General features: G+C 42.2%; 1 protein-coding gene across 1 annotated transcript in view; it reads left to right on the forward strand.

The window, feature by feature from the left end:
* Positions 1-27,518, forward strand: part of LOC141165106 (uncharacterized) — a 196,685-nt gene that overhangs the window by 109,625 nt on the left and 59,542 nt on the right. Inside the window, exon 9 of the mRNA XM_073650747.1 lies at positions 7,326-7,488. Coding sequence (XP_073506848.1) covers positions 7,326-7,488 — 163 coding nt within the window. The remainder of the gene's footprint in view (positions 1-7,325; positions 7,489-27,518) is intronic.

A 27,518-nucleotide genomic window follows, 5' to 3' on the forward strand; every position in this document is an offset into this window, starting at 1 on the left:
GTGCATCACATGAGATGCGCCAATTCTGGCGCTTGGCCCGGCTCTTCCTGATTGCCCTGGTGCGGTGGCAATCGGGGTAATGTTTTATGGGGTTAATGTCAGCTTTGTAAAGTTAGCTGGTATCAACCGAAGGGGTTAACAATGGAGAGGTGTCTATCAGATACCCCCTTTACTAACCTAGTAAGTTAAAATAAAAAAAACACACAAAAATGTTATTTTAAAAAAAAAACCCGAATCTAGCCCTGTTTCACCAATTTATTAAAAAAAACATCCAGTCCAGGGATTCCGACATGGTCAACCGAATTCGAAGTAGTCCATACACGGGAACCTGAAGGACATAAAAAGAGAGAGGTAAAGAAATAAAAACTAAAAACACTCCCTCATTCACCAATTTATTATTACAAAATGATCCCTGCAGCTCCGACGTAATCCATGGTGTTCCCATTATGCCCACCAATTCAGTACTGCAACCTATGCAGCGTCATTCTGAGAATGACGCTTCATAGGTCACTCTTGGTCATGTCTCACGAGCGACAAAGTCAGTAACTCAGTAACGTCATCACTCATGGGACATGCCCGGGAGTGACCTATGATTGCAGTACAGAATCAAAGTTGCCGGCTCCCGTGAGACTCAGCGGATCTGAACAGCAGTGACATCAGTAACTACACTGCTCATCAGAGTTGCCGAGTCTCATAGAGGCCGGCGTGACTTGGCGACTGTTTTTAACAAAATTAAACCCCTGTCCCAAAAATTACTCAATAAGAAGTGCTAGGTAGCTACATGACCAAAAAGCCAGCACCTGCAACAAAGCACTGTATTGGTGTGGCAAGTGCACAATTGACTAGTAACACAGATGTGCAAAAAAAAAAAAAATAGTTTGCAACTTGCACACGTTGAGAGATAGACGGTCACAGTTAAATGTCTGAATTTTAGGGAATCATATTTTGTATTTTTTAAAAGCAATTATCCTCCCCCCCTTTAACAAAAATAATTGCACAAGAAATGCAAATACTGAGTATAGTCACATGTGACAAGCACACTGTCTGACACGGATTTAATATTTTTTTGTGTGTAAAAACTATTGTGCTTTCTTGCTGCTTCCCTCTAGTGCATTAGGAATTATGAAACCATGTGTAATTGTAGCTTAAATGCAGCAGAACAGACACCAGCTACACTATATCATGATCAATCATACTGGCATTGCTATTGGCACCTCTTCTATCTCTGTCTCCACTTATCAATTGAATATCTTTATTATTCACAGACTATTACACTCATCTTCTTGACTGCTGCAGTTTTTAACATATTACAGACCAGAGTATTTGCTCCATGTTTTAGGGCTTTCTCTTCCTGTCTTTAGGATAGTGAGAGTTTGTCGGAGCTCACAGCTCAACAATAGAGTCACTATAAAATGGCTTCTGCATTCCCTGCCTAGGCTTTTATACAGGCTATGATAGTCCTTCATGATTGCCTGCACTATATCATGTGATATGATAACTACAAGGCATTACAAGGAAGATTGCGCAGTCATGCAAGAGGTCATGTCAACCTTCTGTGACTGATGCAATCTCCTGCGATATGTGAAAAAAAAACAGCGGCATTCTTTTACTGTTTCACACAAATTTTATGAGACTAGTGAATTTCATAAAATGCAATTCGAATTCTATTTGTATTGCATTAACCAGATCATCTCTAGTGTTAAATCTAAATTGTATTTGTATTTGTAAGTAAATTTAGCAATTTTTGAATGGCTATTAAACTCCATATACAGGAAAGTGAAGCTTGGGCCTGATGTATTTTAGTATGTGCTCTTGAATGCTTCTTTCCCTTATCAGTATTGTGTAATTTGTTACTGCAGTATTTTATGCCCCAGTTGTAGTCACAGTAATCCTTTTTGTAAGCTACAGAGACCTGCTATTAGTTGTCTGGCCATCCAATTGTATACACAAAGAATTAACTGCCCTCTCCCCTTGTGTACATGTACGTTACTTCCATAGTAACACAACTTTGTCTTTAGTACTTACTTTGATTAATAAACAACCAAAAGTCACACCAATACTTTCAGAGAAACTTGTTCTTCTGGCTTTTAGAGTCTGTGGCCATTGAAATAAATAAAGGGCCGGAGGAGAACTTTGTCATTTTCCATTCAGACTATTGCTAGAGGTGAACTCACTTCTAAGGTCCATGAAACACAACAGAGAACCTGCCATGTTTATGATCAAACCAGGTAGGATCCCAGCACTCACATGTGAGATAATTAGCTGTTTATTGTTGTCTCAACATAAAAGTTATCAGACATTTCAGCACCTCTTGGGCTTTTTTCAAAAATCTATTGAATATTTATTGGAAAAAAGCCCAGGAGGGGCTGAAACGTCTGATGACTTGTATGTTAAGAAACCAATAAACAGCTAATTATTTCACATGTGAGTGCTGGGATCCTACTTGGTTTCATCTGCATTTCCTCCACGTGCACCACAAAAACCATATGGAGTGCCGACCCACCTGCCTTTTCCCTGCCATGTGTATGAGGCCTTTGGAATGAGTTCAGTGGACCAGAAATTTATTGGTCCTCCAAAAAGGTTCTGTGTGCATAAAAAAAATCTGCTTAAATGTTACAGTTATACATTTGTTTTGGAGTATTTCCATCTCAGATATTTATGGCTTATCTACAGGTGCATCTCACTAAATTAGAATATCATCAAAAAGTTAATTTATTTCAGTTCTTCAGTACAAAAAGTGAAACTCATATATTATATAGAGTCATTACAAACAGAGTGATCTATTTCAAGTGTTTATTTCTGGTAATGTTGAGGATTATTGCTTACAGCCAATGAAAACACAAAATTCATTATCTCAGTAATTTAGAATACTTTATAACAACAGCTTGAAAAATGGTTTTAAAATCCGAAATGTTTTCCTACTGAAATGTATGTTCAGTAAATTCACTCAATACTTGGTCAGGGCTCCTTTTGCATCAATTACTGCATCAATGCGGCGTGGCATGGAGGTGATCAGCCTGTGGCACTGCTGAGGTGTTATGGAAGCCCAGGTGGCTTTGATAGCAGCCTTCAGCTCGTCTGCATTGTTGGGTCTGGTGTCTCTCATCTTCCTCTTGACAATACCCCATAGATTCTCTATGGGGTTAAGGTCAGGCGAGTTTGCTGCCCAATCAAGCACAGTGATACTGTTGTTTTTAAACCAGGTATTGGTACTTTTGGCAGTGTGGACAGGTGCTTGTCGGCAGAGGGAAGCATGGAGTGCTCTAAAATTTCCTGGTAGATGGCTGCACTGACTTTGGTCTTGATAAAACACAGTGGACCTACACCAGCACATGACATGGCTCCCCAAATCATCACTGATTGTGGAAACTTCACACTAGACCTCAAGCAGTTTGGATTGTGTGCCTCTCCACTCTCCCTCTAGACTCTGGGACCTTGATTTCCAAATGAAATGCAAAATTTACTTTGCATTTACTTAGTGTTAATGCATCCCTTCTGGACATCTGTCAAGTCAGCAGTCTTCCCCATGATTGTGGAGCCTACTGAAACAGACTAAAGGACCTTTGTAACCCCTTTCCGACCTTGTCAGTAATAGTACCTAGCTGTGCCCTGGGCCTATAGGGCCAGCTACTTACTGTTACGCATGATACGATCGCGCCCGCACACGAGTGGTGCGGGGCGAGCACCACCGGGTGTCAGCTGATTGTCACAGCTGACACCCGGTGCTATGCGCCAGGAGCGGTCCCGCACTGCTACTGGCACATTAACCCCCGCAATGCTGCGATTGAAGTCAATCGCAGCATTGCGGGTGCAAGGGGAGGTAAGCGCTGGTACTCACCTCCTCTGCCGGTATCCCGCGCTGTCTGTGGCAGCTCCCGGATGTTGTCATGGTGACCTAATGTCGTCATGCCAACATCCGGGTCACCAGACAGCAGGATGTTACTTTGGTCATGCGCAGTGCATGACCAAAGTAACTTCTCCCTGTGTGCAGCGCTGACGGCTGCATAGCATAGGGAGCTGCTGCTCTCTATGCTATACAGCTGATCAGGCTGCAAAAAGTGAAAGTCCCATAGTGGGACAAAGTGTAAAAGTAAAAAAAAGTGCCAGAAAGTGAAAATTCTTAAAATATTTAAAAAAAAAAAGAAAAAAAGAATCCCCAAAATATAAAAATATATTGTACCCATAATATTTATTTATTATGAGATAAAAAAGGAAACCAATAAAAGTACACATATTTGGTATCGCCGCGCCCGGCACAACATGACCTATAAAACTGTCCTATTAGTTAACCCCTTTAATGAACACGGTAAAAAAAAAAACCGAAGCAAAAAGCAATGCTTTATCATCATACCGCCAAACAAAAAAAGGAATAAAACGCGATCAAAAAGAAGAAAGCAAATAAAAATGGTACCACTGAAAACATCATCTTGTCCCGCAAAAAACAAGCAGCTTATCAATTTTACCACACGCGGAACAGCATAAAAAAGCCCCCCAAAAAAACAATTCTGGAATTGTTGGTTTTTGTTTATTCTGCCTCTCAAAAATCGGAAGAGAAAGCGATCAAAAAGTGTCACGTGCCCGAAAATGGTACCAATAGAAACATTACCTTGTTCCGCAAAAAACAAGCCATCACATGACTCTGTCGGACGAAATATGGAAAAATGATAGCTCTCAAAATATGGCTATGCAAAAACTAGTCTTTGCAAAAAAAAGCATTTTTTAATGTGTGACTGCTGTCAATAATAAAAAACTGATATGAATCTGGTATTGCTGTAATCGCACTGACCCGAAGAATAAAGTTGTCTAATCACTTATACTGCATGAGGAACGTTGTAAAAAATAAGCTCTTGGGTTAGGGTTGTGCTAGGGTTAGGGTTGTGCTAGGGTTAGGGTTGTGCTAGGATTAGGGCTGTGCTAGGGTTAGGATTGTGCTAGGGTTAGGGTTGGGCTATGGTTAGGGTTGGGCTATGGTTAGGGTTAGGGTTCGGTTAGGGTAAGGGTTGGGCTAGAGCTGGGTTGGGCTAGGGTTAGGGTTGGAGTTGGGTTAGGGTTGGTCTAGGGTTAGGGTTGGGCTAGTGTTAGAGTTGGGCTAGGATTGGTCTAGGGTTAGGGTTGGGCTAGGGTTTGAGTTGGGCTAGGCTTAGGGTTGGGCTAGGGCTAGGGTTGGGCTAGGGCTAGGGTTGGGTTAGGGTTGGGCTAGTGTTAGGGTTGGGCTATTGTTAGGGTTGTGCTAGGGCTAGGGTTAGGGTTGGACTAGGGTTAGGCTAGAGTTATGTTTGGGCTAGGGTTGGGGTTGGATTAGGGTTGGGGTTATCCTAGAGTTGGGGTTGTATTAGGATTGGGGTTAGGGTTGTGTTGGGGTTGGGATTTTTACAAGAGTAAAGAAAAAAAATGACGGCACTATGGTGAATAGTGTTGAGCACAAGTGCTCACTACTTGAGTTTGCATCGGGTGCTTGGGTATGCACCGAGTATCGCGGGTGCTCGAATCTCCGCCTCATAAGTTTTGTAGCTGTTATACAGTCAAAAAAAACCTGTCAGGGATTGCCTGCCATGCATGAGTGATCCCCGCATGTTTTTTTGGGTGTCTAATAACCGTGAAACATGCTGGGACTCGAGCATGTCACTTGAGCACCCGAGATACACGGTGCATACCCATGCGCTCAAGACTAATGACAACTTGTTCAATATGATGACTTAATGTTATCAAATTCTGTGTCGTACCTCTGGGTTAAAAATGTTCACTATACCCCTTGATAAAATCTTTGAGGGATCTAGTTTCCAAAATGGAGTAACTTCTGGGGGGCTTCCACTGCTTAGGCGTGTCAGGGGCTCTCCAAAGCAACATGGCGTCCACTAATTATTCCAGCAAATTTTACATTCAAAAAGTCAAATGGCTCTCCTTCCCTTCCGAACTCCGTCGTGCACTAGAACAGTGGTTTTCCCCCACATATGGGGTATTGGCTTACTCAGGAGAAATTGCACAACAAATTTCATGGTGTAATTTCTCCAGTTACCCTTATGAAAATGCAAAATTGGAGGCTGAAATACATTTTTTTTGTTGGAAAAATGTGAAAATGTTATTTTTACGGCTCAATGTTCTAAACTTCTGCAAAGCACCTGGGGGTTCAAGGTGCTCACCACAAATCTAGATAAGTTCCCTGAGGGGTTTAGTTTCCAAAATGGTATCACTTGTGGGAAGTTTCCACTGTTTAGGCACATCAGGGGCTCCCCAAACGCAACATGGTATCTGCTAATTATTTAAGTAAATTTTACATTCAAAAAGTCAAATGGCACTCCATCCCTTATGAACTCTGCCGTGCGGCCAAACAGTGGTTTTCCCCCATATATGGGGTATTGGCGTACTCAGGAGGAATTGCACAACAAATTTTGGGGTCCATTTTTTAATGATACCCTTGCAAAAATAAAAAAATTGGGGTCTAAAGTAACATTTTTGTGAAAAAAATAAATGTTAATTTTTTTCATGTGAAGTAGTCATGTGGGAAATGTTATGTATTAACTATTTTGTGTGACATATCTCTCTGATTTAAGGGCATAAAAATTCAAAATGTGAAAATTGCAAAATTTTCAAAATTTTCACCAAATTTCTGTTTTTTTCACAAATAAACGCTAGTGACATTGAAGAAATTTTACCACTATCATGAAGTACAATTTGTCACGAAAAAACAATCTCAGAATCAGTGGATCCGTTGAAGCGTTCCAGAGTAATTACTTCATAAAGTGACAGTGGTCAGAATTGTAAAAATTGGCCTGGTCATAAACATGCAAACCACCTTGGGTGTTAAAGGGGTTAAACGCTTAGGAAGCCTTTGCAGGTGTTTTTTGTTAATTATTCCAATTTACTGAGATAATGACTTTTGTGTTTTCATTGGCTGTAAGCCATAATCATCAACATTAACAGAAAAAACACTTGAAATAGATCACTCTGTAGTGACTCTATATAGTATATGAGTTTCACTTTTTGTATTGAAGAACTGAAATAAATTAACTTTTTGATGATTTTCAAATTTAGTGAGATGCACCTGTATATGATATGCTGTAGATGCCAAATGAATGCCTAAGATCCACACTTATCTTGAGAGTTCCAAAGAAGCCAAGCAAATGAGGCCACCTCTCTATTGAGAAGCGATCTGAGATAGGTGCGGGTCCCAGATATGGAACCAATATCGATTACATATTTACGACATATCCCTGGATAGCGCTATGAATGTCTGAGATGGGAATATCCATGTAATTAATGCAAGTTTAATTTAAGAGTCCAAAATAACTGAATTCTTTATACCGTTGGAATTATATATACTGCAGATATATTGATACCATTCCACAGGACGATTTCCTCAGTATAGATCCATACAAGCTTCACAAGGCATCTGAACATTATTTATTTACCAAGTTTTGGGAGAAGTCGGAAAATGGGAAGAGAGAGCCTGGAAATGTGTCATTCAAGTATCTGACAAAACCAGAGGAGGTAGGATTCTGTAATACTTAGCATAACAATGTGTCCTTAAATGCATTGGTGATATAGTAACACCACAAATATATAAATATAATGACAAATTTGCATATGAATATTTAGTCATGCTCCAGATGAAAAAAAGCTTAGGGTCTAATCACAAAATGCAGATTAGTTGAAGTAATTTGCAAAAACTCATGGATTTGATGTACAAATTTCAGCAAATCAATCTGTTGCGGGTAATTATATACCTGTCATGCTTCTGGATTTGATCCCTTGATTCTGTGTTCTGTGGTCAGAGTCTTTTACTGCTGAGCCCCAACAAATTCATCTTTTCTTTGAGTGTTTTAGTTCTGTTATCTTTGTTTCTGTCAGTTTTGGGTAACAGGTGTTTTTAATTTACTCTGTTTGTCTGTCCAGTCACCTTTCGGGTGCAGCTTTAAATACCTTTCTCTACTGGTGTTTCCTGCATGTGATAAATTTTGTTGGATTCACTCACTTAGCTGTAATTGGTTGGTTGTTGGTTGCAGATGTTTTGTATGTGATTGCCTTTATTCCTGCTATTCTAGCGATCCTAGAAGCTGCTAAGGACATTCAGGGTAAGCCACCGTCGAGTGGGGGCGCCATTGCGTTATCTTAGGGTGCCAACCTCCACAGTCAGGCAGGGACAGACCAGGGTCAGAGAAGGGCTTTTTCCAGTTCTGAACAGGAACCTGTCAGGTTCAGGTATTTGTCTTCCTGGTTTGTACGTTACCTCTGTGCTTTGGCAGTCATAACAATACCATTAGATCAAATTTGGTCATCTGTGAGATACGGTCTTAGCATAGCCCATGATGTCGGGGCCGTCCGTGGATCTCCTGGCTTGAATTCAACGTCCTCCTAGGCATATAGGAGCCTGTTGCGTTCAGGCCAGGAGATCTGCTGGCAATCCAGACATCATGGTTTCATGGTTGTCTCAATTCATCTTGAGGGTAATTACAAGTCTGAATTCTGCTTTAGAAGGCCTATTGTCCGGTGTTGTATGATGATGTGGCAACTAGTGATGAGCGAGTATGCCTCAGGCGATCAGGCTATCTCTGCATGTGTCACAGCTGGCTAACAGCCGTGACACTTGCAGGCGCGGCAACAATGAATGAAATGCTGAGCACACCAAAATACTCAGCGAGCACCCGAGCGTGCTCGCCGAAAGGGTTAATGAGGCATACTCGCTCATCACTAGTGGCAACCCTTTCAATCAGGTTGTTGACAAAATGCAGGTTTTTCGGAAACACGTAAATTAGTGATAGTAAAATCGTTTAAGGTCTTTTAATACAATTTTTGTATTAACAATTACTTATAAAAAGTAATGTTCAGTAACAAAATGATGAATTGTTAATCCTGTGAAGCATATCAATGTTACAACATGTCTTTAATAATGGACCTTCCACAATGTGAAAATAGAGTTTCAACAGATAACAAAAATGTTACATGTAGTTAAAAAAGAAACAGTCTGTTACCACTGCATGTATGATGATCAAGGGCACAACCACTGCATGAAACACATCAGCAAATTTTCTTGTCCTACTTTGCTTCTTGGATTTTAACAGAATGAAACAAATTTTCAAATTGATTTTTATGTATGGTTGCTGGACTGTCTCTCTGAGCTCGGTATCAGCATAGCCTACTGCCTGCATAACTCTACCTTATTGCTGGATTGCTACATATTTTTCTAGCCCCAATTACATGCATATAAACGTTGTGGATTTAATCCTTGATCCTTTTATTGTGATGCTTACTGAACTTGTCTATGATAATGGGTTAATATCTGACACAAGGATATTCAGCTGCTGGCAATCTGAACCATACAAAAATCTTTCCAGAAACAGAGCGCCATATATATACTGTACGTCTACAGCCATATGGAAGATCAAAGAGAATGCACAAGATAAATTTTTACAGGGAGCACATTCAGGGGGCTACTTTTACATTATGACATATATGTATAGGAAATATTTACAGTCACGGTTTGATGGGAATCATCTCGTACTACAATACCCTGTTTAAAAGTATTTTTAGGTAAATTCATTTTATTTCTAAAAAATAATAAAAGTAATGATATTTTCATCTTCTGGTTTCCTATGGTAAGTAACTCAATCTAATTATCCTAATAAAATTATGTGGTTTGACTGTATCAGTGACTCTGCATTTTAACCCCTTTACACACCTTGCTGTACATGTGCATCACGGTCAGAAGCTCGCAGAGTAGGTGCCGGCTGTAAGGCTATGTGCCCACGATGCAGAAATGCTCTGGATTTTTCCTGAGCGTTTCAGCATCTCCCTGGCAGAAAAAAACGCATGCGGATTGTACATGCGTTTTTCCTGCCAGGGACATGCGGAAGTGAAGCGTTCTTCACATGCATTTCCGCATGCGGGTTGACAAGCGCTTTCCAAGCGATTTTAGCATCACTTGGAAAGTGCTTGTCAACTTGGTCACCCTATATAAATCCATGCAACCGGCATGGATTTATATAGTGTGACCGAAAGAATGGTAAAAAAGAAAAAATAAATCTATACTTACCTTCTGATGGCCCCCGCAGTCTTGCTTCACTCCGTCCTGGCTGCCGGCAGATCGCAGTACACAGAAGGGCCTGCCGACGTCAGCGTCGCGTGACCCGTCACAAGACTATGACGTCAGCGCAGGTCCTCCAGTCCATCGCGATCTGCCGGCATGGGAGGACGAGCGCAGCGAGGGCCGTCAGAAGGTAAATATAACATTTATTTTTTATTTTATTCTTTTTTTTTCACAGGTTCTATGGTACCCGGGTCCGGAGGAGAGTCTCCTCTCCTCCACACCCGGGTACCATCCGCACATTGAAACGCATGGATTCCGCATCTACATATGCAATGAAGCGGAATCCATGCGATTCAATGGCGGCGAAAACGCAGCACTTCCTCAAAATAATTGGAAGTGCTGCATTTTTTTCCGCAATGATAATCTGCAGCGGAAATTTCCGTAGCATGTGCACAGCACATGCGGATTATCATTGGGGAACATGGCAGGCCTTCAGCCATGCATTTTTTAAGCATTTCTGCAGCGTTTTTGCCGCTGCGGAAATGCTTAAAAAACGCATTGTGGGCACACAGCCTAATACATAGCTGGCATCTGCCCATAACAGCAGCAATGGCACCAGCAGTTTAGTAATTAAAAGGCTATTGTCAATCACAGTGTGCTCTCCCCAGACCCTTGCAATGTGATAACGGGGTACCGATTGGTTATCATGTCTTCCCAGGAAAAGTTGGGTCTGAACTTCTGGGTTGTGAAACCCTGGTAGGCAAATTGGGATTCTACAATCATCCGTGGCACTTCTCACTGTCAATGCATGTTATTGCAATATGTTGTGCTTCAAGCTAAAGCAACACTGCTGCCTTATGTACACATCAGTTAACTGTTATCATCATTATATATATGTACAGTGAAGGAAATAATTATTTGATCCCTTGCTGTAAGTTTGCCCACTGACAAAGACATGAACAGTCTATAATTTTAAGGGTAGGTTAATTTTAACATTGAGAGATAGAATATCGCCCAAAAAAAACAAGAAAATCACATTGTATAAACTAGATAAATTTATTTGCATTTTGCAGTGAGAAATAAGTATTTGATCCCTCTGACAAACAACACTTAATACTTGGTGGCAAACCCCTTGCTGGCAAGCACAGCAGTCAGACGTTTTTTGTAGTTGATGATGAGGGTTGCGCACATGTCAGGAGGAATTTTGGTCCACTCCTCTTTGCAGATCATCTCTAAATCATTAAGATTTTGAGGCTGTCGCTTGGCCACTCCATGACCATAATGTGCTTCTTTTTGAGCCACTCCTTTGTTGCCTTGTCTGTATGTTTTGGGTCATTGTCTTGCTGGAAGACCCAGCCTTGACCCATTTTTAATGTCCTGACGGAGGGAAGGAGGTTGTCACTCGTCACTCAGGATTTTTGCTTCATTCATTCTCCCATTGATGCGGTGAAGTAGTCCTGTGCCCTTAGCAGAGAAACACCCCCAAAACAGTGGGGACAGTGTTCTTTGGGTCATAGGCAGCATTTCTCTTCCTCCAAACACGGCGAGTAGAATTAATGCCAAAGAGCTAAATTTTTGTCTCATCTGACCACAGGACCTTCTCCCAATAACTCACAGAATCATCCAGGTGTTCATTGGCAAACTTCAGAAAAGCCTTCACATGTGCCTTCTTGATCAAGGGGACCTTGTGGGCACTGCAGGATTTTAAATCTTTAATGCGTAATGCGTTACCAATGATTTTCTTGGTGACTGTGGTCCCAGCTCCCTTGAGATCATTAACAAGTTCCCCCCATGTAGTTTTAGGCTGAGCTCTCATCTTCCTCATGATCAAGGATACCCTATGAGGTGATATTTTGCATGGTACCCCAGATCGATGTTGATTGACAGTCATTTTGTATTTCTTCCATTTGCTTACTATTGCACCAACAGTTGTCTCCTTCTTACCCAGCGTCTTACTTATGGTTTTGTAGCCCATTCTAGCTTTGTGCAGGTCTATGATCTTGTCCCTAACATCCTTATAAAGCTCTTTGGTCTTGCCCATGTTGTAGAGGTTAGAGTCTGACTGATTAATTGAGACTGTGGACAGGAGTCTTTTATACAGGTGACTATGTAAAACAGCTGTCTTTAATGCAGGTAACGAGTTGATTAGGAGTGTCTAAATGGTCTATAGGAGCCAGAACTCATGCAAATACCTTTATCTAATTTATACAATGTGATTTTCTTGATTTGTTTTGGATATTCTATCTCTCAATGTTAACCCCTTTAAAGCCTGGGGCGTATTAGCACTCCCCAGGCCATCACCCCTGGTACAGCGGGGGCTCCGGCTGTGAGCCTGCACTGAACCGGGCACATATCAGCTGATTCTTACAGCTGACATGTGCCCGCAACAGTCACGGGTGTAATCGAGATCCACCTGCAGCTGTTAACCAGTTAAATGCTGCTGTCAATCTCTGACAGCGGCATTTAACCGCGCCACGCCGGAAGCGCGGCCTTAGCCCCGCCCATCAGTGACCCTGTCATGTGATCGCGGGTCACTGATGGGTGGGCATGGCAACCCGGGGTCTGCAGCAGACCCCTTTGGTTGTCATGTCTCGCTAGCTATGAGCGCCACCTAGTGGTCGGCGTTCATAGCATAGGAGCATTTCTCCTGCATACAGGCGATCTGCTTGTCGCCTGTATGCAATAGAAACGATCAGGAAACTGCAGCTTCTAGTCTCCTATGGAGACTATTGAAGCATGCAGAAAGTGTAAAAAAAATGTTTTTTAAAATATAAAAAAAATAAAAAAAATATAAAAGTTTAAATCACCCCCCATTTGCCCCATTCAAAATAAAATAATATTTTTTTTTTACACATACACATATTTGGTATTGTCGCTTTCAGAATTGCCAGATCTATCAATATACTGTAAAAAAAGAATTAATCCGATCGGTAAACGACGTAACAAGAAAAAAATTCAAAACGCCAGAATTACGTTTTTTGGTCGCTGCAACATTGCAATAAAATGCAATAACGGGCGATCAAAACATCGGATTTATCCCAAAACAGTATCAATAAAAACTTGAACTCTGCACGCAAAAATAAGCCCTCACTTGGCCCCAGACCACGAAAAATAGAGACGCTACGTGTCTCGGAAAATGCCGTCATTTTTTTTAAGCAAACTTTGGATTTTTTTTTCACCACTTAAATAAAAAATAATCTATACATGTTTCGTATCTACGAACTTGTAATGACCTGAAGAATAATAATGGCAGGTCAGTTTTAGCATTCAGTGAAGGTGGTAAAAAAACACACAAAAAAAAAAACTGTGGAATTGCATTTATTTTGCAATTTCACCGCACTTGGAATTTTTTTCTCATTTTCCAGTACACAATATGGTAAAACCAGTGATGGCGTTTAAAAGTACAACTTGTACCGCAAAATATAAGCCCTCACACGGCCATATTGACGGAAAATTAAAAAGGCTATGGCTCTGGGAAGAAGGGGAGCAAAAAACGAAAACGCAAAAACGGAAAAACCCAAGGTCCGTAAGGAGTTAAAATTAACCTACCCTTAAAATTATAGACTGTTCATGTCTTTGTCAGTGGGCAAACTTACAAAAACAGCAAGGGATCAAATAATTATTTCCTTCACTGTATATACATATATATATACATGTATATATATATACAGTGCCTACAAGTAGTATTCAACCCCCTGCAGATTTAGCTGGTTTGATAAGATGCAAATAAGTTAGAGCCTTCAAACTGCAAACGAGAGTAGGTTTTATGAACAGAAGCATAAATCTTACAAACCAAAAAGTTATGTTGCTCAGTTGAATTTTATTAAATTTTAAACATAAAGTGTGGGTCAATTATTATTCAACCCCTATGTTTAATATTTTGTGGAATAACCCTTGTTTGCAATTACAGCTAATAATCGTCTTTTATAAGACCTGATCAGGCCGGCACAGGTCTGTGGAGTTATCTTGGCCCACTCCTCCATGCAGATCTTCTCCAAGTTATCTAGGTTCTTTGGGTGTCTCATGTGGACTTTATTCTTGAGCTCCTTCCACAAGTTTTCAATTGGGTTAAGGTCAGGAGACTGACTAGGCCACTCCAACACCTTGACTTTTTCCCTCTTGAATCAGGCCTTGGTTTTCTTGGCTGTGTGCTTTGGGTCGTTGTCTTGTTGGAAGATGAAATTACGACCCATCTTAAGATCCTTGATGGAGGAGCGGAGGTTCTTGGCCAAAATCTCCAGGTAGGCCGTGCTATCCATCTTCCCATGGATGCGGACCAGATGGCCAGGCTCCTTGGCAGAGAAACAGCCCCACAGCATGATGCTGCCACCACCATGCTTGACTGTAGGGATGGTATTCTTGGGGTCGTATGCAGTGCCATCCAGTCTCCAAACGTCACGTGTGTGGTTGGCACCAAAGATCTCGATCTTGGTCTCATCAGACCATAGAACCTTGAACCAGTCTGTCTCAGAGTCCTCCAAGTGATCATGAGCAAACTGTAGACGAGCCTTGACATGACGCTTTGAAAGTAAAGGTACCATACAGGCTCATCTGGAACGGAGACCATTGCGGTGGAGTACGTTACTTATGGTATTGACTGAAACTAATGTCCCCACTGCCATGAGATCTTCCCGGAGCTCCTTCCTTGTTGTCCTTGGGTTAGCCTTGACTCTTCGGACAAGCCTGGCCTCGGCACGGGAGGACACTTTCAAAGGCTGTCCAGGCCGTGGAAGGCTAACAGTAGTTCCATAAGCCTTCCACTTACGGATGATGCTCCCAACAGTGGAGACAGGTAGGCCCAACTCCTTGGAAAGGGTTTTGTACCCCTTGCCAGCCTTGTGACCCTCCACGATCTTGTCTCTGATGGCCTTGGAATGCTCCTTTGTCTTTCCCATGTTGACCATGTCTGAGTGCTGTTCACAAGTTTGGGGAGGGTCTTAAATAGTCAGAAAAGGCTGGCAAAAGAGATCTTTAATCCACACATGTGAAGCTCATTATTCTTGGTGCCTGAACTACTTCTTAATACTTTAGGGGGACCAAACAGAATTCTTGTGGTTTGAGGGGTTGAATAATAAATGACACTCTGAATTAACTTTTAACGTTTTAAAAAAAAAACAAAAAAAAAACAAATTTTGCTGCAGTGCATTTCCCACTTCCAGGCTGATCTACAGTACAAATGTCACAATGTCAAGTTAATTCCGTATGTGTCAACCAGCTAAATCTGCAGGGGGTTGAATACTACTTGTAGGCACTGTATATATATATATATATATATATATATATATATATATATATATATATACAGTTATATGAAAAAGTTTGGGCACCCCTGTTAATCTTAAGCTTAATGTTTTTTAAAAATTGGTGTTTTTGCAAGAGCTATTTCAGTTTGATATATGTAATAACTGTTGGACACAGTAATGTTTCTGCCTTGAAATGAGGTTTATTGTACTAACAGAAAATGTGCAATCTGCATTCAAACAAAATTTGACAGGTGCATAAGTATGGGCACCTCACCAGAAAAGTGACATTAATATTTAGTAGATCCTCCTTTTGCAAAAATAACAGCCTCTAGTCGCTTCCTGTAGCTTTTAATGAGTTCCTGGATCCTGGATGAAGGTATTTTTGACCATTCCTCTTTACAAAATAATTCCAGTTCAGTTAAGTTTGATGGTCGCCGAGCATGGACAGCCTTCTTCAAATGATCCCACAGATGTTCAATGATATTCAGGTCTGGGGACTGGGATGGCCATTCCAGAACATTGTAATTGTTCCTCTGCATGAATGCCTGAGTAGATTTGGAGTGGTGTTTTGGATCATTGTCTTGCTGAAAGATCCATCCCCTGCGTAACTTCAACTTTATCACTGATTCTTGAACATTATTGTCAAGAATCTGCTGATACTGAGTGGAATCCATGCGTCCCTCAACTTTAACAAGATTCCCGGTGCCGGCATTGACCACAAAGCCCCAAAGCATGATGGAACCTCCACCAAATTTTACTGTGGGTAGCAAGTGTTTTTCTTGGAATGCTGTGGTTTTTTGCCGCCATGCATAACGCCTTTTTGTATGACCAAACAACTCAATCTTGGTTTCATCAGTCCACAGGACCTTCTTCCAAAAAGAAATTGGCTTCTCCAAATGTGCTTTTGCATACCTCAGCCGACTCTGTTTGTGGCGTGCTTGCAGAAACGGCTTCTTTCACATCACTCTCCCATACAGCTTCTCCTTGTGCAAAGTGCGTTGTATAGTTGACCGATGCACATTGACACCATCTGCAGCAAGTTGATGCTGCAGCTCTCTGGAGGTGGTCTGAGGATTGTCCTTGACTGATCTCACCATTCTTCTCCTCTGCTTTTCTGATGTTTTTCTTGGCCTGCCACTTCTGGCCTTAACAAGAACTGTCCCTGTGTTCTTCCATTTCCTTGCTATGTTCCTCACAGTGGAAACTGACAGGTTAAATCTCTGAGACAGCTTTTTGTATCCTTCCCCTGAATAACTATGTTGAATAATCTTTGTTTTCAGATCATTTGACAGTTGTTTTGAGGAGCCCATGATGCCACTCTTCAGAGGAGATTCAAACAGGAGAACAACTTGCAAGTGGCCACTTTAAGTAGCTTTTCTCATGATTGCATCCACCTGGCTATGAAGTTCAAAGCTCAATGAGGTTACAAAACCAAAAAAAGTGCTTTAGTACGTCAGTAAAAAGTAGGTAGGAGTATTTAAAACAAGAAAATGATAAGGGTGCCCATACTTATGCACCTGTCAAATTTTGTTTGAATGCAGATTGCACATTTTCTGTTAGTACAATAAACCTCATTTCAAGGCAGAAACATTACTGTGTCCAGCAGTTATTACATATATCAAACTGAAATAGCTGTTGCAAAAACACCAATTTTTAAAAAACATTAAGCTTAAGATTAATAGGGGTGCCCAAACTTTTTCATATAACTGTATATATATATATATATATATACATGTGTATCTATATATATAATTGTCTTATCCCGTCTGTCTGTCTGTCTATCTGTCTGTCTGTCTTTCTGTCTGTCGGTCTGTCTGTCTGTCCAGGAAATCCCGCGTCGCTCATTGGTCCGGCAGCGGCCAATCAGCACCGCGGGATTTCTGAAAAAAGATGGCGGCCGTTAGCGGCTCATCTGCCGGACGGAGGTCAGCGGCGATGCAGCGGGGAGATGAGCGGCGCTAACAGCACAACTACCCCGACCGGCGCCGCTGACCACCATGCGGCTAACGTCGGAAGATCAGCGGCTTGGCCTGCTGATCTCCCGACAGCAAGTGTGAACGGAGGACCAGGAAGTGGCGCCGCCCGTCGGGATGCTTCTGCTGCGAGTAGCCGCTCATCTCCCGGCTTCTCGCAGCAGAACGAGCCGCACAGGCAGCGCCGCTCCCCGGTCCTCGCTAATACGGAGCCGCACAAGCAGCGCCGCTCCCGGGCCCACAATAATACGACGCTGATTGGTCGCGGTGGCCGGCCGCGACCAATCAGCGAGATGGGCGGCAAATTTAAACGCCGCTCTGCTGATTGGTCGCGGTGGCCACCGCGACCAATCAGTGAGATGGCCGTGAAATTTAAACACCGCTCTGGTGATTAATCGCGGCCGGCCACCGCGACCAATGAGCGAGATGGCCGGGAAATTTAAACGCCGCTCTGGTGATTAATCGCGGCCGGCCACCGCGACCAATGAGCGAGATGGGCGGCAAATTTAAACGCTGCTCTGCTGATTGGTCGCGGTGGCCGGCCGACCGCGACCAATCAGCGAGATGGGCGGCAAATTTAAACGCCGCTCTGCTGATTGGTCGCGGTGGCTGGCCGCGACCAATCAGCGAGATGGGCGGCAAATTTAAACGCCGCTGTGCTGATTGGTCGCGGTGGCCGGCCGTGACAAATGAGCGAGATGGGCGGCAAATTTAAACGCCGCTCTGCTGATTGGTCGCGGTGGCCGGCCGACCGCGATCAATCAGCGAGATGGGCGGCAAATTTAAACGCCGCTCTGCTGATTGGTCGCGGTGGCTGGCCGCGACCAATCAGCGAGATGGGCGGCAAATTTAAACGCCGCTGTGCTGATTGGTCGCGGTGGCCGGCCGTGACCAATCAGCGAGATGGGCGGCAAATTTAAACGCCGCTCTGCTGATTGGTCGCGGTGGCCGGCCGTGACCAATCAGCGAGATGGGCGGCAAATTTAAACGCCGCAGTGCTGATTGGTCGCGGTGGCCGGCCATGACCAATCAGCGAGATGGGCGGCAAATTTAAACGCCGCTCTGCTGATTAATCGCGGCCGGCCACCGCGACCAATCAGCGAGATGGGCGGCAAATTTATACGCCGCTCTGCTGATTGGTCGCGGCCGGCCACCGCGACCAATCAGCGATATCGGTGGAAAATTTAAACGCCGCTCTGCTGATTGGTCGCGGTCGCCGGCCGCGACCAATCAGCGATATAGGCTGCAAATTTAAATGCCGCTCTGCTCATTGCTCGCGGTGGCCGGCCGCGACCAATCAGCGAGATGGCCGGCAAATTTAAACGCCGCTCTGCTCATTGGTCGCGGTGGCCAATTTAGCGAGATTGGCGCTAAATTTATACACCGCTGTGCTGATTGGTCGCGGCCGCCGGCGACCGCTACCAATCAGTGAGATTGGCGCCAACTTTAAACACCGCTCTGCTGATTGGTCGCGGACGCCAGACGCGACCAATCAGCGAGATTGGCGCCAAATTTAAGCAACGCTCTGCTGATTGGTCGCGTCTGGCGTCAGCGACCAATCAGCGAGATTGGCGCCAAATTTAAACAACGCTCTGCTGATTGGTTGCGGTCGCCGGCCGCGACCAATGAGCAGTATTGGCGCCAAATTTAAACCCCGCTCTGCTGATTGGTCGCGACCGCCGGCCGCAACCAATCAGCGATTTTGGTGCCAAATTTAAACAACGCTCTGCTGATTGGTCGCGGTGGCCGGCCGCGACCAATCAGCAGTATTGGCACCAAATTTAAACACCGCTCTGCTGATTGGTCGCGGTTGCCGGCCGCGACCAATCAGCAGTATTGGCGCCAAATTTAAACCTCACTCTGCTGATTAGTCGCAACCACCGGCCGTGACCAATCAGCGATATTGGCGCCAAATTTAAACACCGCTTCGCTGATTGGTCGTGGTGGCCGGCCGCGACCAATCAGCGATATTGGCGCCATATTTAAAGACCGCTCTGCTCATTGGTCACAGTTACCTGTCACGAATAACCAGCATTATTGGCGACAAATTGAAACACCGCTCTGCTGATTACTCGCGGCCGTGACCAATCACCATTATTGGTGCCAAATTTAAATAATGCTCTGCTGATTGGTCGCGACCGCCAGCCGCGACCAATCAGCATTATTGGCGCCAAATTTAAACCCCGCTCTGCTGATTAGTCGCGACCGCCGGTCGTGACCAATCTGCGATATAGGCGCCAAATTTTAACACCGCTTTGCTAATTGGTTGCGGTTGCCGGCCTCGACCAATCAGCGATTTTGGCGCCAAATTTAAATACCGCTCTGCTGATTGCGCCCGGTCGGCCGCATACCTATTCTAGAATACCCGATGCGTTAGAATCGGGCCACCATCTAGTATATATATACTGTATTATTACAGTGCATAATGTGACAGTACAATCACCAGATTTCACAATACAAACTGCATACATTATTAAATAGATCTCGCAGACCTGATGATATTGGTGTACTTTTTATGAATGCCCATGTCTACAATCCTTTGTTAAAGTTTATATGTGACATTTAGATTTTATACAGCTATTACTTGATGTTAACATGATGTATAATTGGAGGATTTGAAAGGTTATCCCCATGCTAGCAGTCAGTTTGCAAGAGACAAGGACGTTGACATATTGCAAACACATGTACAGCCACTGAATGGCTGCAGAGTGACCCATAAAAGAGGAGCTTAAATGATATGTAGTCCAGCTAGAGAAAATCATTACATAAACGCAGTACAACAGCTCAATGACAAATTATGTTAGAGGCACCATTATTTATTGATGTGGTATAAATAAACAATTTATATAAAAAAATACATCAACATAGGTGTTCAAAATACTAGTATATACAGTAGTTTACTAATAAGCACAGATAGTAATGGATGCTGCTTTATCATTTGTTACATAAAACAGATTTCAAATGGCTGTAACATTGTATTGCATCATATGGCATGAAAACTTTTTAACATTATCCTAATTCAAAGGCCATGCCTTTACCCATATGTTGTCCTTTTCACCCTCCATTAAGATGTCCTGAGGAAAAAATATAGCCCTCTATTTCTCTGGATGCCATGAAGTATTTCCTATTTACTGGCTCTGATTATTATGGACACCATTAAAACTATTTTTTTTGCAGGTGTGCAAGCCATAAAACTGCCAGGGAGGTGAAAGATCAGGGACAGTCTATAGACCAGTCACAGCTCTCTTGCTTGAAGCATATTAAAAAATGTTAGGAATGTTTTAAAAAGAATAGAACAGTTTCTTGTAAGAATGGGTATATTCTCAAAATGTATTAGTCAGTGGGAGACCTCAAGAAACTTTTCTATAAAAACATTTTGTATTCCCTTTAAGATGTCAATTTCTCATGTATATTAGATCTACTGTATATTGACAATAGAGACACAAAAACTGCCACAAAATTAGTGCAGCTTCAGCAGGAAAGCATAAAACTCATGATTAAAAGTATAATTTTATTTAGATGTACACATAAAAGGACTAACAAAAATAAAAAATACTAAAAAAGCAGGAACCCTTGAGTTCCCTACAAAATAGCTCACTCAACCATGCAATAATAACATTAAATCCAATGTTTGGGTAAGAATATATCCCCTTACAAGTAATGATCATAAACAATGAAGGTACATGTACTAAAAAATAACACTAGTAAGAGATCATTAGTTGTGTAAGGTGCTAGTGCATATAGAGGATACTCATACCTAATATAAACACATAAACAGTAGGTAAGGTAAGCAGGTAATAGGATAAGCATAGACAAAGTAGTAAGTCTTAATGCTTCCAAGGAAAAAGTAGTGGTGTATATAAAAATACAAGTGTATATAAAGTGTATATGGAGATCCAAGGATTAGGGTATAGTACTTGCCAAAGGAGAGAGCTTGTAGGGAACCAACCCCGACGACGCCGTTTCGCGAGTGCTTCTTCTGAGGGGGCGTATGTGTGTGTAGATCCTGTCTCGTTTTATATATATCTCAACCAGCTGTAAGTAATAGAGGTAAAAACTGGAGGGGTTCGGCGCATGCGTGCATGTACTAGGATGACCGCAATGCTAAATGGACTTCCCGTTACAAGCGCCTGACACGCACGCGGTGAACCGCATGACATGTCTAGTGCGCATGACAGGAAGTCCGCGGGTCCGTACAGGCGCATGCGCACACTCCATAAAGAAATCCCCATATGGACGTGGCGGTGTTGGCAAGGGGCGGAACCCAGGCGCACGGTACGGACAGGGGAGAGAAAAAATGCAAAGTACCGGAAGAATACATTAAGAGGGAGGATGATATGGACATATGTGATAGAAAAAGTAGCAGGGAAAAAAAGAAAAAAAAGGGGGAGAGAGACCAAAGAAGAGGAGCCACAATGAAAAATAGAAGATGAAAATGAGAGGCAAGTGTATATGAAAGGATAAGTGAAAAAAGATGGAATAGTAGGTGCAGGTGTAAATGATGCATAAATAGAAGAGTGAGTATGATAAGATGGTGAAAAAATGTGTAAGGATAAAGAATGTGAAATGAGTAATAGGAGGCGAGAAAGATACTCCAGTGATAATGTAGGGAAAGGGATGTGAAAGTGAATGTGAACAAATGAAGAAATGCTAATAGAACAATAATGGTGACAAAATATGACAATGATTAGGCAGAATAATGACAAAAATGCAGAGATAATAGTGTACAGGAATATTAAAGCCCCTTTCCTTATGGTCCATAAATAAATAAATAAATGAAATAGTCAGATTCCATATAGTCCAAGCCCATCAATAGGGTCGTTTATATTCCCTATAAATGTAATTCATCTGTTATTCCCCCGTAGTCCGTCCCCATGAAGAGCGGGGAAGAGGCCAGAAGGAGCCAGCCCACATCCAGCGAACAGCCAAGAAAGAAGGACAGTCCATCCGCCGCGACACATCCAGGAATCAAGGTAAGAGCTAGGTGGATAGCAAGAAATTAAAAATTAAAATCACATAAAATAAAAACCAGACAGATAAAAGGGCAAAAAACAACAGGAGAGTAAGGAAAATGAAGGAAAGGAGAAGAAAAAGGATAAGATTGAGGATGATGAGTCAGCACAGAGAAGGTCCACAAAGTCCGTAAGAAAATGGGAGTAATGGTATAATGGAACGAGTACAGTGGGGACCAAGAAAAGGTTATAGAAATGCAGAGAAGCCAAATTGCTCATTTAACCCTTGAAGAGAGACAGTACCTAGATGGAATATCCATTTACTCTCCAATCTAGATAGGGCCAAGCCCAAATTGCCGCCCCTTATGCCCATATCCACTTGATCAATACCCTTGATTATCAGGCCTTTAGGGTCACTATTGTGGTATAATTTAAAGTGTTTAGGGAGGGTTCTGAGGTTAGATGCCTCTTCAACATGGAGGGATTTTTCAATGTCAAGTATATGTTCCCTGGTCCTAACCCTAAGTTCCCGCGTGGTTAACCCAATATAGATTTTATTGCAAGGGCATTGTGCATGATAAATAACTCCTTTGGAGTATGACAGGGCTTTACGGATTTCATATATTCTGCTATTATCAAAGTTGCAGAAATCACTACTGGAGACCAGATTTTTACAGGCTTTACATTGGCCACATTTAGAGAATCCCCATTTCTTACCATCAGGCGTCAGTCTTAATGAACTTTTTTCGTAATAACTATGTACCAGAGAGTCCTTAAGATTTTTAGATCTTCTGGCAACAAGGGCCGGTTTTTCAGGTAAGATCTTCCGTAATACTGGATCCGTAAGAAGTACATTCCAATGTTTGTTTAGGATTACCCTAAGTTCAGGCCATTGCATGTTATAGTCAGATATAAATCTGGCCATATGTTGGTTGTTCTCCCTGTTCACTTTATTCCCATAAAGCAGTCGCTCTCTATTCGAGTTCTGTGCTTTTTTGAAACCAGTCATAATGTTCCTTTTGCTGTAGCCACGGTTTTGAAACCGCCTGGTAAGGTCATATGACTGTTCCAGAAAAGAATCTTGATTGGAACAGATCCTTCTGAGTCTTAAGAATTGTCCCATCGGGATACCCCGAATAGTGGACGGAGGATGAGCGGAGGAGCTATGCAGTAATGTGTTGGTCGCAGTTTCCTTCCTAAAGACATCCGTCATAATATGACCATCAGAGGTAGTTTGAATGTGAAGATCCAAAAAGTTGACATCCCTTCCCTGTTGGAAAGTGAGTCTGATATTAAGATCATTATGATTTAGTTGTTCCATAAATCTTCCTAGTTGTTATTTTGTGCCTTCCCAGATGAACCAGATGTCATCGATGTACCTCATCCACCCCTGTACAAGGTGGATGTCATCAATGACATCATTGTGGAAGATGCTCCGTTCCCAGGCCCCCAAAAACAAATTTGCATAAGAGGGGGCACAAGATGCCCCCATGGCCGTACCCTGTCTCTGTAAATAGATCTGCCGATTAAAAATGAACACATTGTGCTCCAGAACAAACTTCAATAAGACCACTATCAAGTTGACCGTGGCCGGATCTAGATTACTCTCATGTAGAAAAAGGGAGACTGCCCTCAGTCCATCCTCATGCCTGATGGAGGAATAAAGAGCCTCCACATCTGCTGTTACCATCACAGCCTCTTTTTCTAATTGTATTAAATCAATCCTTTTTAGGGCTTCAGTAGTATCTTTAATAAAAGATGGTAAGGTATGCACCAGGGGTTGTAGAAAAAAGTCAATGATGGTGCATATGGGCTCACAAAGGCTGTCATGTAACTCCAAAGGAGTTATTTATCATGCACAATGCCCTTGCAATAAAATCTATATTGGGTTAACCACGCGGGAACTTAGGGTTAGGACCAGGGAACATATACTTGACATTGAAAAATCCCTCCATGTTGAAGAAGCATCTAACCTCAGAACCCTCCCTAAACACTTTAAATTATACCACAATAGTGACCCTAAAGGCCTGATAATCAAGGGTATTGATCAAGTGGATATGGGCATAAGGGGCGGCAATTTGGGCTTGGCCCTATCTAGATTGGAGAGTAAATGGATATTCCATCTAGGTACTGTCTCTCCTCAAGGGTTAAATGAGCAATTTGGCTTCTCTGCATTTCTATAACCTTTTCTTGGTCCCCACTGTACTCGTTCCATTATACCATTACTCCCATTTTCTTACGGACTTTGTGGACCTTCTCTGTGCTGACTCATCATCCTCAATCTTATCCTTTTTCTTCTCCTTTCCTTCATTTTCCTTACTCTCCTGTTGTTTTTTGCCCTTTTATCTGTCTGGTTTTTATTTTATGTGATTTTAATTTTTAATTTCTTGCTATCCACCTAGCTCTTACCTTGATTCCTGGATGTGTCGCGGCGGATGGACTGTCCTTCTTTCTTGGCTGTTCGCTGGATGTGGGCTGGCTCCTTCTGGCCTCTTCCCCGCTCTTCATGGGGACGGACTACGGGGGAATAACAGATGAATTACATTTATAGGGAATATAAACGACCCTATTGATGGGCTTGGACTATATGGAATCTGACTATTTCATTTATTTATTTATTTATGGACCATAAGGAAAGGGGCTTTAATATTCCTGTACACTATTATCTCTGCATTTTTGTCATTATTCTGCCTAATCATTGTCATATTTTGTCACCATTATTGTTCTATTAGCATTTCTTCATTTGTTCACATTCACTTTCACATCCCTTTCCCTACATTATCACTGGAGTATCTTTCTCGCCTCCTATTACTCATTTCACATTCTTTATCCTTACACATTTTTTCACCATCTTATCATACTCACTCTTCTATTTATGCATCATTTACACCTGCACCTACTATTCCATCTTTTTTCACTTATCCTTTCATATACACTTGCCTCTCATTTTCATCTTCTATTTTTCATTGTGGCTCCTCTTCTTTGGTCTCTCTCCCCCTTTTTTTTCTTTTTTTCCCTGCTACTTTTTCTATCACATATGTCCATATCATCCTCCCTCTTAATGTATTCTTCCGGTACTTTGCATTTTTTCTCTCCCCTGTCCGTACCGTGCGCCTGGGTTCCGCCCCTTGCCAACACCGCCACGTCCATATGGGGATTTCTTTATGGAGTGTGCGCATGCGCCTGTACGGACCCGCGGACTTCCTGTCATGCGCACTAGACATGTCATGCGGTTCACCGCGTGCGTGTCAGGCGCTTGTAACGGGAAGTCCATTTAGCATTGCGGTCATCCTAGTACATGCACGCATGCGCCGAACCCCTCCAGTTTTTACCTCTATTACTTACAGCTGGTTGAGATATATATAAAACGAGACAGGATCTACACACACATACGCCCCCTCAGAAGAAGCACTCGCGAAACGGCGTCGTCGGGGTTGGTTCCCTACAAGCTCTCTCCTTTGGCAAGTACTATACCCTAATCCTTGGATCTCCATATACACTTTATATACACTTGTATTTTTATATACACCACTACTTTTTCCTTGGAAGCATTAAGACTTACTACTTTGTCTATGCTTATCCTATTACCTGCTTACCTTACCTACTGTTTATGTGTTTATATTAGGTATGAGTATCCTCTATATGCACTAGCACCTTACACAACTAATGATCTCTTACTAGTGTTATTTTTTAGTACATGTACCTTCATTGTTTATGATCATTACTTGTAAGGGGATATATTCTTACCCAAACATTGGATTTAATGTTATTATTGCATGGTTGAGTGAGCTATTTTGTAGGGAACTCAAGGGTTCCTGCTTTTTTAGTATTTTTTATTTTTGTTAGTCCTTTTATGTGTACATCTAAATAAAATTATACTTTTAATCATGAGTTTTATGCTTTCCTGCTGAAGCTGCACTAATTTTGTGGCAGTTTTTGTGTCTCTAGTGTATTATTAGGAAATTATACTTGGACCGTTGTGGTTTATACTGTATATTGACAATGTAAAAAAAAGAAAAGACTTACAATACGAGGGGGGTACCCAAAAAAGCAGAGAATTACTTATTTACATTTTTTTAAATTCAAGATTACATCTTGAAAACATTAATTCTGTCCATTAGATGATATGCACTTATCCCAACGTTTTTTCAACTTTTCGAAATATTTTTTATATTCTTCTGAACTAATGCTGTTAAGTGCCTCCAGATATTTTTTCTTAACCCCTTCTATGTCCTGAAAATGTTTTCCCTTTAGGTTTTTCTTCATTCTTGGGAAGAAGTAGAAGTCACTGGGAGCTAGGCAGGGCGAGTAAGGGGGGGTGACCATGATTTTTTGTCAAAAGTCATCACAGTGGATGAATCTTGGTGTTATGCCTATGATGCTGAAACAAAACAGCGTAGTACCCTTTTCAAGTTCACAATGCCAGTATGTGTCTGGGACAGAGGGAAAAATGGCATGTAACTTTGATGGGTCATGGTACCACCTTGAAAGACTCTTGTAGTTTTTTTCCTGAGCAGAGCAAGCAACAGAGAGTTTGAGTGAATGCAAATCATTTCTTCCAGTCTGATGAAGATACAACCACACCCAGATCCCGCTCTTAAGCCTGTTGAAATCCCAATTTTCCCATGTTACCTTCTCTGATCAAAGAGTACAGAAAAGAGATCGCATGACCAGGTGGACATTCCTGCAATAACAAATTTTCAATAAAGGTGGCTGCAGACTGGAATGAACCATCCAATCCCTGAGAATATAAAAAGGAATATAATTGTAAATTTTCAAGCCATAGAAGTTTCTTGGATGGGAACCAATCCTGTAGAGAATTAAATGAGGGTAGCTTACTGCCATTGAGTATTTGAAATAAACAATTGTCCTCCATAGCCCTCCAGCCAATAAAAGACTCACACAAGTATCCAGGATGAAAAGAAGGGTTAGAGAAAAGTGGTGTGAGAGGGCTAGGAGTCCTAGAAGGGTAAAATCTTTTCAGAAGTGTATGCCAAACTTTAAGTGCCTCCTTGGTTGAGTCTGTTGAGCAACCTGACAAAGGAATAGCTACTGAGGAGAACCTGGGGAGATACTTCATAGGGATAGGCAAACCTTCTTGTTCAAGCCTAACCCACCGCTTAGTTGAAGAGTAAAAATGCCAGTCTAAGAAGCAAACCAGGATGGAAGCTTGGAAATAGCTTTTGAAGTTAGGGAGGCCAGCTCCACCAATAGATTTGGGACAGACTAATGTTTGCAGGCTAATTCTGGGTCTAGGTCTACCCCACACAAACCTAACCAGGGTAGAGCGAAGTTTAAAGAAAAAGCTGCCGGGGAAGGGAAGAGA

This window comes from Phyllobates terribilis, unplaced genomic scaffold, assembly GCF_046119375.1.
Source record: "Phyllobates terribilis strain yellow unplaced genomic scaffold, ASM4611937v1 Scaffold_11__3_contigs__length_659146591, whole genome shotgun sequence".
Classification (NCBI taxonomy): domain Eukaryota; kingdom Metazoa; phylum Chordata; class Amphibia; order Anura; family Dendrobatidae; genus Phyllobates; species Phyllobates terribilis.